Raw genomic sequence first — 11,016 nt, 5'->3', positions numbered from 1 at the left:
TTCGACGTCCTTTGTGAAGTCCCCGTACTCCACACCCGTCACAGCCCGTCCAGTAATAGGCAGTCCCCAGAGACAGCTGACATCCTGGAGAGACACCGTAATCTCTCCGATAGGCATGTGAAATGTGTGTGTCTCCGGCCGCCACCTCTCGACCAACGCAGATAGAAGAGCGACATCTGCGACAATGGGGGTCAGCTGTGAGACATGCCACAGACCCAAACTCTTCAACACGGGAGCGTATCGGTCGTCGTAGAGGATACTCATCTGATTGTTCCGCGTATTCGTCAAGGTATGAGTCTGCATTCAATTTCAAAACAAACAAACATATAACTTACCTATTTTTATCTAAATGAAAATTAAAATTATTTGCATTTCTCAAAACAAAAACTTACATATGCGTTTTTCATCTTGTGCTCCTCGAATTTATACCAGCAAAGAGGACTGATACTCTCTTCCGTCATATTTGGAAATACGTGACGGGCCAGTGATAAATCTAACTGTAAATCATCTTGCGTCCGATTTTGATTGGTACCGCTGGTTGACGCCATACTAACAACAAATTTAACAATTTTATCAATTTTGACCTCTATTGATAATTTCAAATAGTACAAATCTAACAATAATACAAATATCTATGGTAATTCAATAATATATCACCATTCTTGAATGAATCGGTAAAAAATCTTACAATCTACGCTAATTCAGAAAAAAATAAATTCTGAATTGATGCATTTATACTCTATTTTGGTCTAAATACAACATTTCTAAATTTGTCGATTTGTAAATTGGTACATTTCTAAATAGGTACATTTCTAAATTCTAAATATAATTTCTAAATTATACATACAATCACAATTCTAAATTGGTTTAAATACACAAATATTTTGGTACCCAACTAAACTACTACTTTAGTGTAATTTATAATATACTACTATTTAATAAAAAATATACACAAATAATAGTATATCGTAAATTACACAAATATTTACAAATAGATCACAATATACTACTTTCATCTAATTAACACAAATATTTACAAAAATACAAAAAAAAATAAACAACTATTTTGGTACCTAATTTACAATATACAATATAGAACTATTTTGATCTAATTTACAATAAACTATTTTGGTACCTAATTTTGATATAATTTACAATATACAACTATTTTGGTACCTATTTTTTATATAATTTACAATATACAACTATTTTGGTACCTAATTTTGATCTAATTTACAATATACAACTATTTTGGTACCTAATTTTGATCTAATTTACAATATACAATTATTTTGGTACCTAACAAAAATAAACTATCTAAAACTAGAAAAAAATTTAATCTAATTTATATACAACTATTTTGGTACCTAACTAAAATAAACTATCTAATAAAACTAAACTACTTACTAACTAAATTAAATTAAATTAAATTATTTAACAAAATTAAATTAAATAAAAAAAAAAATTACCTTTTTGCTGTGCTGGACGCGGCTGCGGAGACAGGGACAGAGCAAAAAAACCACTGCGGAGGGGTTTTTATCCGGATTCGCCACGTACGCATATCTATCATGCGAACGGGTCGTCGGGAACGGGTCAGATCGCTAACGGGTCGTCGCGCACGGGTCAGATCACGCACGGGTCATCCGTCCGCCGATCTGTTACGCGCACGGGTCATCGGGAACGGGTCGTCGGGAACGGGTCAGTCCGCTGATCCATTACGCGAACGGGTAGCGACCCGTTCGCAGATCTACTGTGCGAACGTGGCGGAATCTGAATTCGGAAATAACGGATGGTATTGATTTAATTCTTATTTATTAGGGTGGTACATAAAAAAAAAACGGCATTTGTATTAAATTAAAGATAGGTTCCGTTCCGAAATTTTTATTGATAGGAAAATTAAAAAACGAGAATGGGTCCGTAGAAATTTGAAAAACAGGAAGGGTTACGCGGCCCATGGTGTCTTTGAGGGACGCCATGCCAAATTCAAGTCCGACAGAAAAAAAAAAAAAAAATTTGGAAAAACCATGGGACGCCATGCCAAATTCAAGTCCGACAAAAAAAAAAATTGAAAAACCATAGGACGCCATGCCATATTTATTCCCATGGGACGCCGAAATTCAAGTCATTTTCTGTTGCTGTTGAAATCCCGAAGAGACTAAATTACTTGAAGGAGAGAGCACCGAAATTTGGTTTTATTAAACGGATCCAAGTTGGAGCATGGCGTCCCAGGGTTTTTCAATTTTTTTTTTTTTTCCATCGGGCTAGAATTTGGAATGGCGTTCCATGAGCTTAAACATGGCATGGCGTCCCAAGGTTTTTCCAATTTTTTTTTTTTTCCGTCGGACTGGAATTTGGCATGGCGTCCCTCAGGGACGCTATGGGCCGCGTACCCCTTTCTATTTTTCAAATTTCTACGGACCCATTCTCGTTTTTAACATTTTGTTTTTCAATTTTCCTATCAATAAAAATTTCGGGGTTCCGTTACACGAGAGTGGTAACCACCAAAATAAAAGGAAAAACATTGCTCAAATAATTTGAGCTAAAATTTTGACAGAAATTAAAAATAAAAATAAAAATAAAAGTAAAAATAAAAAAAGAGAGAGAAAGGAAAGTAGCAGCAAAATCTGAGCATGATCCAAGTAGGAACCCTGCTGGTACGCCAGTATGTTGCCCTCCAAAAATTTTTACTGGTACGCTGGTACCAGCCACTCATTCTCCCCCTCTTGTCATGGAATTTTTCTGTCTAGTCCCAGTAATTTGCATAATTCTGAAACAGAAAATTAAGGAGATCTGCTGCCTTATATTCTCTGATCCTGCTGCATTGTAATCTCTGATTGGGCCTCTGCATCGTGTTGGTCTATTCGTGACATGGTAAGCTGCCATGTTGCTTCCTCTTTGAGTTCTTTTGCACTTTTGTTTGTCTCCGCGAAGGTTCTTGCATCGCTTCCTCCATAATATGAATTGGGCGATTAACATTGTTGATCTTTGAATTCTTGTGGCCTTTGAGACAGCAAAATTTAGCCTCTGGATTTGGTTTAGTGTGATGTCTGGCATGTATTGCGGGTTGTCAGAAGTTAGCATGTCGTATAATTCTATTGAGAAGGGGCATTCTCTCATCATGTGTTGTATGCAAATTACAGCAAAATTACAGGGATCACTTTTATAACTGCTGAGTGTCAAAATGTGAACTGAAAAATGGAATTAAACACAACCAAACAAAAACAGAAGGAAAATTAAACCCGGTATTGCTTGGCTCAGCAGCACAATACTGTTGCCTCTCTTGTTGTTCATCCAGGGTTGCTTACCAGAAACCGTACCAGCGTTACCAGCATTTCAATTGGCTTGAGCAGTACCATCGTCAATGCTGATACTTGTCTGTGATGTTCCTGTTGCATCCATTTCTGTACCACAAATTGTACCAGCGGTACCATTGTCTGCCCTGGTACCACCGGTACCACAGATCATTTATTTAGAAATATAACAGAATAGTATACAAAATCAATAGATTTAGTAGATTTAACTCTTTTTACAAAATAAAAATTGGAACTATTAAAGAAGACTGGTCTTCATCATTTTACAATGTATTGAATGGATTGTGATGATGATATTTACTATCCATTAACCAGTACAGAGTAGATATGAGATGACAGACCTAACTCTATTCTTCCAAATTTTCAATCAAGTTATATAGAATGAGAGAAAGGAAATAAAATAACCAATTTGAGAAAAAAAATACTAAAAGGAAGAAAGAAAATAGTATAATAATTTTGCAAAATCTTCCTTTTTAATTAGAATGGGATCATGAGAATACTGTGTTAACTCCATTAAAACTGCGGCCAAGATTAATATAAAATAAAGAAAAATGTTGCATTGAATACGAAAATAAGAAACAAGCTCAATTGTTGAGATAAGAAATAATAATGAAACCTCTGACTTGATAGAATTGATGCACAAAGCATGCTGATCATATCAGCTTCCTACTCATTGAAGGAAAGAAACAAGGAGCTCAGGAATTATTTGCTCCCGAAAAATAATATCAGTCAGGTTGGTTTCCATATTCAAACATAATGCATGCAATGCCAATTTACATACGAGTACAAAAACCATGAAAAGAAGACCGAACCTGATATTTAAAATACCTAATTATACTTGTATTTTTTATGTCAACAAATTAAAAAACAAGCTCATAAAAGTTTAATAAAATAAACAAAATTTACCAGGGAATAAAAAATAATCTAAAGTCAAGTGAGCCAGTTAAGACAACAGATACAAACTTGAACCCTCAGTTTGTGAACTATGGTATAAGAACTTCTGTGCAAAGTAAATTTTAAGGTACTATTCATGAAATCAACCTAGAGGACATTTCACTTACAAATTGACAAAACATTCTATTATTCCCCACTATATACTATGTACAGAATATCTCAAGACTAAACAAAGTCTAAACATGACAAGAGCACTCTTGATGATATATAATTACCTTTTCTCTAATAATCTCTAATTTGGTACAAAATAAACAAAATTTCGGTGTCTCTTCATCCTCATCCACTTCATCCAATTTAACAGGTCCATTCTCTTCCTCCTCTGATCCAACCCGTTTATAGATACAACTACTGCAAATCCACAACGGTAGAACAGCTTGAATCAAACAATCCACACACATGTTGAACTGCTCTCTCCAGTCACTCCATACCGTTAAAGGCACAAGAACAACAGCAAAACCGGCACCAAACCCTAGTCCGCTAAAAATGTACTGCCAGTTGAGATTGATTGAGGATTTGGTACTTGAAGCTGGAAACTCTGACGGAGGGACCACGCATTGTACTGTCAAAGGATCACCGCACAGACCGGGGTTGTACAGGTAAGAACTGTTTGAAAATGTTTGAAACTGACGGTTCTGCGGTATTTTCCCCACCAAATTGTTGTGAGAGAGATTCAGAGAAGAGAGGAAGGTGAGCAAGGTAAGCTCTTCAGGTATGTTACCAGTGAGTTCATTGGAACTTAGATCAAGTGACTCAAGCTGCTTCAAGTCACCTATTTGAGGAGGTATTGTCCCGGTAAGTGTGTTATGAGACATGTTAAGCAAATCAAGCATCTTGAGTTCTCCAATTTCTTGTGGTATATTGCCTCCAAAACCATTTCTTGAAAAATCGAGGGAGGTGAATATCGCAAGTGTGCTAACAAAAGTTATCTCCAAGCCCTTGAAAGTAACTGTCACTGAGTTTTGGTAATAGCTTCCAAACTCCAAGTACATGAAACCAACTGTCAGACTGGTACTGTTTTTCGAATTAGCCATCATCGAATTCAAGGTTTGGAAGCATTCCTTTGGCAAAGTCCCATTGAAATAATTCGAAGAGAGATCGAGAATTTGCAACATTGAAAAGGCAGCAGAATCATTTGTTCCTGATTGTGATCTTGGTTTTGAAACTGGCCCATAAAATTTATTTGATCTCAAGACAAGAACTTTCAAGTCTTTGAGCTCCCCAAGCCAGTAGGGAAATACACCATCTATTTCATTATTTCCAAGGTCTAAAACCTCTAGAGAAGCGCAATTCATCAGAGACTGAGGCAGTGTTCCATTTAAATGATTCCCATTTAGATTTATAGTTCTAAATCCGCAATGTTCACTTATAGCTTGAGGAAATGAACCAGTCAATTTGTTATTTTTCAGGTTAAGTACTGCTAGAGTGCTGGTATTTTCTAGAAGGCAGTGTGGTAACTCACCCATGAAGTTGTTGTAAGAAAGATCCAGCACTTGCAGATAGCTTGCATTGCAAATTGAACCAGGTATGGACCCTGTTAGCTTATTGTTGGAGAGAGAAAGGTACAATGTGTACCCCAGGTAAGAGGTCAAATTAGGAGGGAGAAGAGAGAAAAGGTTTTGAGACAAATCAAATACTATGATGCTTGGAGGAGGAAGTGGTACTGTTCCGTTAAGCTTGTTAGAATGGAGATCAAGAATTGCTAAAGTTTCTAGAGTGAGAAAAAGGGTATCGGCTTCTAACCCAGTAAAATGATTATGAGAGAGATTGAAAGCAAGATAAGTTTGATTGCCAGTTTTCTGTACCCAGTTGGGTATAGTACCACCAATTTTGTTATTTGAAAGGTCTAAATTGCTTATCCCAGACTGGTACCTCATAAAAGAAGGGAACTTTGTCAGATTGCAGGATACCAGCTTTAGCGTATTGATGTTGGGAAATGAGGTATACCAAGATATGTTACCAATGACACCGTCAGTCACTGAGAGCATATTGTTGGACAGATCAATACTAGTGAGATTCTTCAGGTACCAGAGAGAATCCAAATATAGCATACCAGTGAAGTTGTTCGATGCTAGGTTTAACACATTTAGCTGAGAGAGCTTGAAAATGGAACTTGGTAATGGTCCTTGAAGGTTGTTTGAACTTATATCAATAGTTTGTAAAACAGGTGACCCTTTAGAGAACTCTGGGAGATTCCCTGATAATTGATTTTGTGAGAGAACCAAGCTTTGAAGAGAAGGGAGAGAGAACAAAGATATCGGTATTGTGCCAGAGAGGGAATTGTTCCTCAAATCAATTTTTGAAAGATAACCTAGACCAGCATAACTACTGCTATCTGGTATTGATCCATTAAAATTATTATTATTCAACACATATTCTGAAATTCTTAGCCAATTGTGAAATTTAGGTATCTCACCAGTGAACCTGTTCCCTGAAATGTCTAAATGAGAGAGCCCTGCAAGCTTTTGCAAATTAGTGGTGATTTCTCCATGGAAGCTACAGTTATAAATCAAGAAGGTTGACAGATTTTGAAGGTTGCCGATCGAATCTGGTATTTGACCAGAGAAGTTTGTGGTTGAAAGGATCAACTTTTGTAAAGAGCTATCCTTTTGAAACTCTGGCAATTGACCTGACAGCATTGGGTTTTCTGACAAATCAATCTCTTTTAGATTTTTCAGCTGTAATATTCTCTTTGGGAATTCTCCATTAATCGAACATAAACTTAACTTGAGAACCGATAAATATGAGAAATTTCCAAAGAATTCTGGCACGGGAGAACTCAAGTTATTATCATCTAGTCTTAGGTATGAAATTTGACTCAACTGGCTGAGAGACTGGTCAAAAGGACCCATCAAAGAACAACCTGACATGCTCAGGCTTCGAAGTGTGGAGCCTAACTGAGATACTGCCCGACCCCACTCTGACCCATTTGATGAAATGTTAACCCCATCCAGGTAAAGAACTTGGAGTTTTGTAAGATTGCCTAGTAAGGTTTTGATGCTTGGCTCTCTGAAATACAGAGAAGTGGATCCTACATTAAGGAAAAAGGTTGAAATGTCGAGCAGTACAAGATTTTTAAGCTGAGATATACCAGTTGGAATTTGACCAACAAAACCAGAATTGGATAAATTGAGATGAATCAGATTAGAGAGCCGCTCGAACCCGGTCTCTGGAAGGGCAACATTGTTGAACCGGTTGTAGGCGAGGCTGAGATTCTTAAGTGAAGTGAGATTGAAGAAGGCCGGGTCGATCCGACCTGAAATAGACAGGTTGCTCAGCTCCAGTGCGGTGACTAGGCCGGAGGATGCATCGCATGTGACGCCTTCCCATGTGCAGCAATCATCTGTCGAATTCCAAGACTTGAGCTTTGATGTACTGAATCCATTTTTGAGCTGGAGCAATGCTTGTCTCTGGTCAGGAAGGCATTGCCTTTGTGCTAAAGAGGCAAATTCATTCGAGAAGGAGAAGAAGATGAGAAGGGTTAAGGGAAGAGATAGATGGAGGGCCATCATTGTGGGTTAATGGAGAGGAGAAGTGGGATGCAGTTGGATTTAGAGGAGAAGAAAGTGGCCATAGGAGGCGGTGGTGGTGCGGCGCCAAACAAAGCGAGGTTGCTTTAGCTTTCTTTCTTTCTTTCTTTCTTTCTTTCTTTCTTTCTAGAAACGAAGAAAATAAGTAGAGAGGGAAGAGTGAGAAGGAATTCAAGGAATAGGAAAAAAGTTAAAAATATAAACAAAGCGCGTTTGGCGGCTTTGGCCTGGTCTTTGGAAGTGTACGGGAAAAGAGTTCGTGACAGTAGAAATGATGGGGAGAAGAACTTAATTCAATCAAAAAAAAGAAATGATGGGGAGACTTTTGGCCACATGTCCCCCTTATGTTATAATGTAAAGACTTTTTTGGAGAGAGATTTGGTATGGCAAATTGGCAATAATTCAAATGAACAGTTGTCGTATGGATTGGAGCTTCTCCTACCATCAGTGATGACAACAGCAGAGCGCCAAAGATTGAAGGAGCTTATGGATGTTTTGAACTAAAAGGTTCTCAATTCGTAGACAAAACGAAACGACGAAAGACTAAATAACTAAGAGCTACAGTGATGAAGAAAAAAATGGAGCAAGGCGACGGGCTGAAGGGATAATGGAGCCAGATGCCAGACTGTAGAGCGAAGACTGAAGACTGAAGAAGGGCCAAGGGGGATTATGGAATTATCAGGTGTTACTGACGTGATCCAGACCGTAAACAAAATAAATTCAAGGCTTTGTAATTTTAAAACGTACCAAATATTAATGCACCAAGACTTTTGGTAACATTTTGACACGGCCGAATGTAAAGACTTTACACTTTTGGTCATGTTTGGTTAACGAGATTTAATTTGCTCCGTATTACTTCTTACATTTTTTTTCTGAAGGAAGTGTATAATTGTCTACAAACTTTTGTTCATAATTTGTCTACAGATTTAACTTGAACGAATACTGTAAAACTACTTCTACATGCTGTATAATTATATCAAATTATAAAATATATCAGTTAATCACAAAACATCCAGCAACTATTTGAAGTGGTCCCATGATAGTTAGAAACATATTTTAACTTCCACAACATGACAAAAAAATGTACTTTCAAACTGTACTTTCGGAATCTACAGTTATAGAAAGTTATTGGTAAATTAATATTAGTTATTAGCAATTATTTTGACAAAAAACGTGATAAAAAGGCAAAATAATGAATACTGTAAAATTATCAAGTTAAACTGTAAAAACAAAAGACAAAAACTATATATTTACCAAATTATAAAATTAGCATATGAAAACGATAAAATAAAATGTTAAAAAATAAAAATTTCAATACTGTAAAATTATCAAGTTAAACTGTGAAAACAAAAGGTAAAAACTATAAATTTATCAAATTATAAAAATAACAGATGAAAACGATTAAATTGTATTTAAAAAATATGAATTTTCAATACCGTAAAATAGTCAATCAAAATTTTGAAAACAAAAATCAAAACTGTAAAATTGTTATATCTAAACTATAAATCCAGAACATTCAGAATAAAAACACAAAAACTAAAAACAACAATAGCTCAATACTGTAAACTGACACATCTTCACTACAAATATAACAATTCCAAACTGTAACATAATTGCTCAACAAAACACATCAGTTCAACACCATCTGTTCAACTGTAAAATAAACAAGTTGATTTGAATACTGTAAAACTACAAGATGCATATTGTAAAACTACAAGATGAATACTATAAAACAACCTGATTATGCTCCAGATCGCTTCACTCTCATATCTCTTCTCCAGATCGCCTCGCTCTCATCTCTCTCCACCAGATCGCTCCTTGAGATCGCCTCTCTTAGATCGTCTCTCTCTATTAGAATCTAAGAAAGATGTTGGAGAAGTCCGTCGGAGAGAATAAAGCGCCGATGAGTAGTGGTGCCAGCGAGCGACGAGTAGTGCCACCGACGAGCGACGAGTAGTGGTCTTGCCGTTGAAAAATGAATTGTAGGAGAGGAGGCTATTCAGATCTGCACGATCAAGAACCCGTCGAAGAGGAGACCGCCAAAGGAGAGGTCATTGGAGGGAAGGGGTTGAGGAGAGGAGAACAACATCTGCACCGATGAACTTGACAGGCCTCGCATCTACACCGGTCCAAGTGGCCGAACTGGAGACGGCGAGCAAGAAGAAAAGAAAGAGAGAGAGAAATTCATAAAAGGAAATCTTATCGTATTGGAAATTTGAGAAATGAAATTCAGAAGGTTCCGTCGGACAACATTTTTAAATACGAGTAGACAGACCGTTAGAAAGTGGAAACTGGATAACGTAGTGGACAGACGGTGGACAAAAGATAATGAACAAGAACCTTTTCTTTTTTTTTAAACTTTTAAATATGTTCCTTTTAAAAAAAAATTACTTAATTCTAAGAATTTCAAATTTAGCATATCTGTCATTTAAGGTTGCGAACCCATTTATCAAAAAAAAAAATGCTTGATATTGGATTTTTAATTAGCTGTCCGCCATTTGCCATTTCAAATGACGGGCATGCTAAATATAATTTATTTATTTATTTTAGTGGTCTTTTAGGTTATTATTTTTTGGACAGATAATTTTAAAATTTTTGGTCATAAAAATGTGAAACACATGAGACATAAAAGACATGAATAATGGATGGACTATATAAAATTTTGAGGGTTAAGCAGAATAAAATGTGTGGATATTTATGTTGATGATGGATAAGCATAATAAAATGTGTGGATATTTATGTTGATGATGGATAAGCATAATAAAATGTGTGGATATTTCTGTTGATGATGGATAAGCAAAATGACATTATTATTATTATTTTTTTTAAGAACTCTTAACAGAGACTGCCAACCAAATAACATTATTCATGCACTATTCAAATTCAAATAGTGTTGTACTATCATTTGTTTTTTTGTTTTTACTATTAAAATTGCAATAGTCTGTTTTGCTGGCACCAAAAAAGGCAGCATATCAAAATCAATCCCATTCCCATCCTTTAGTACTGATGTTAAGTTATTCATTAAATTGATTTGAAGACTCTGACCTCAATTTATATAAATTTCTCAATAATAATAATAATCAAGCCACTTTATGCCTCGATGGCACATAAGATCATGAAGATAATGAGGGGAACGAGTTGCGTCTAAATTTTAGTCTCCATATCCGTACCAGAGGTGCAATTGAAAACAATGGACGGGTCCATATCAATTTCATTCACATCAA

At 36.2% G+C, this 11,016-nt stretch overlaps 1 protein-coding gene across 1 annotated transcript; it reads right to left on the bottom strand.

Moving 5' to 3' along the window:
* Window positions 1–4,316: 4,316 nt before the first annotated feature.
* LOC144573252 (receptor-like protein 6) lies at window positions 4,317–8,045 on the bottom strand. The gene has a single exon (XM_078322986.1). It carries the CDS (start codon window positions 7,772–7,774, stop codon window positions 4,442–4,444), a length of 3,333 nt encoding a protein of 1,110 aa, XP_078179112.1. The 5' UTR covers window positions 7,775–8,045; the 3' UTR covers window positions 4,317–4,441.
* Window positions 8,046–11,016: the final 2,971 nt, after the last annotated feature.

This window comes from Carex rostrata, chromosome 21 (assembly GCF_964058835.1).
Source record: "Carex rostrata chromosome 21, lpCarRost1.2, whole genome shotgun sequence".
NCBI lineage: Eukaryota > Viridiplantae > Streptophyta > Magnoliopsida > Poales > Cyperaceae > Carex > Carex rostrata.
Note: the sequence above shows the minus strand (reverse complement) of the source record. Positions and strands in the feature narration are given on the sequence as shown.

Bases quoted from the DNA above. Each gene is read 5' to 3' on its own strand.
- LOC144573252 (XM_078322986.1), bottom strand. From the start codon at position 7,774: ATGATGGCCCTCCATCTATCTCTTCCCTTAACCCTTCTCATCTTCTTC.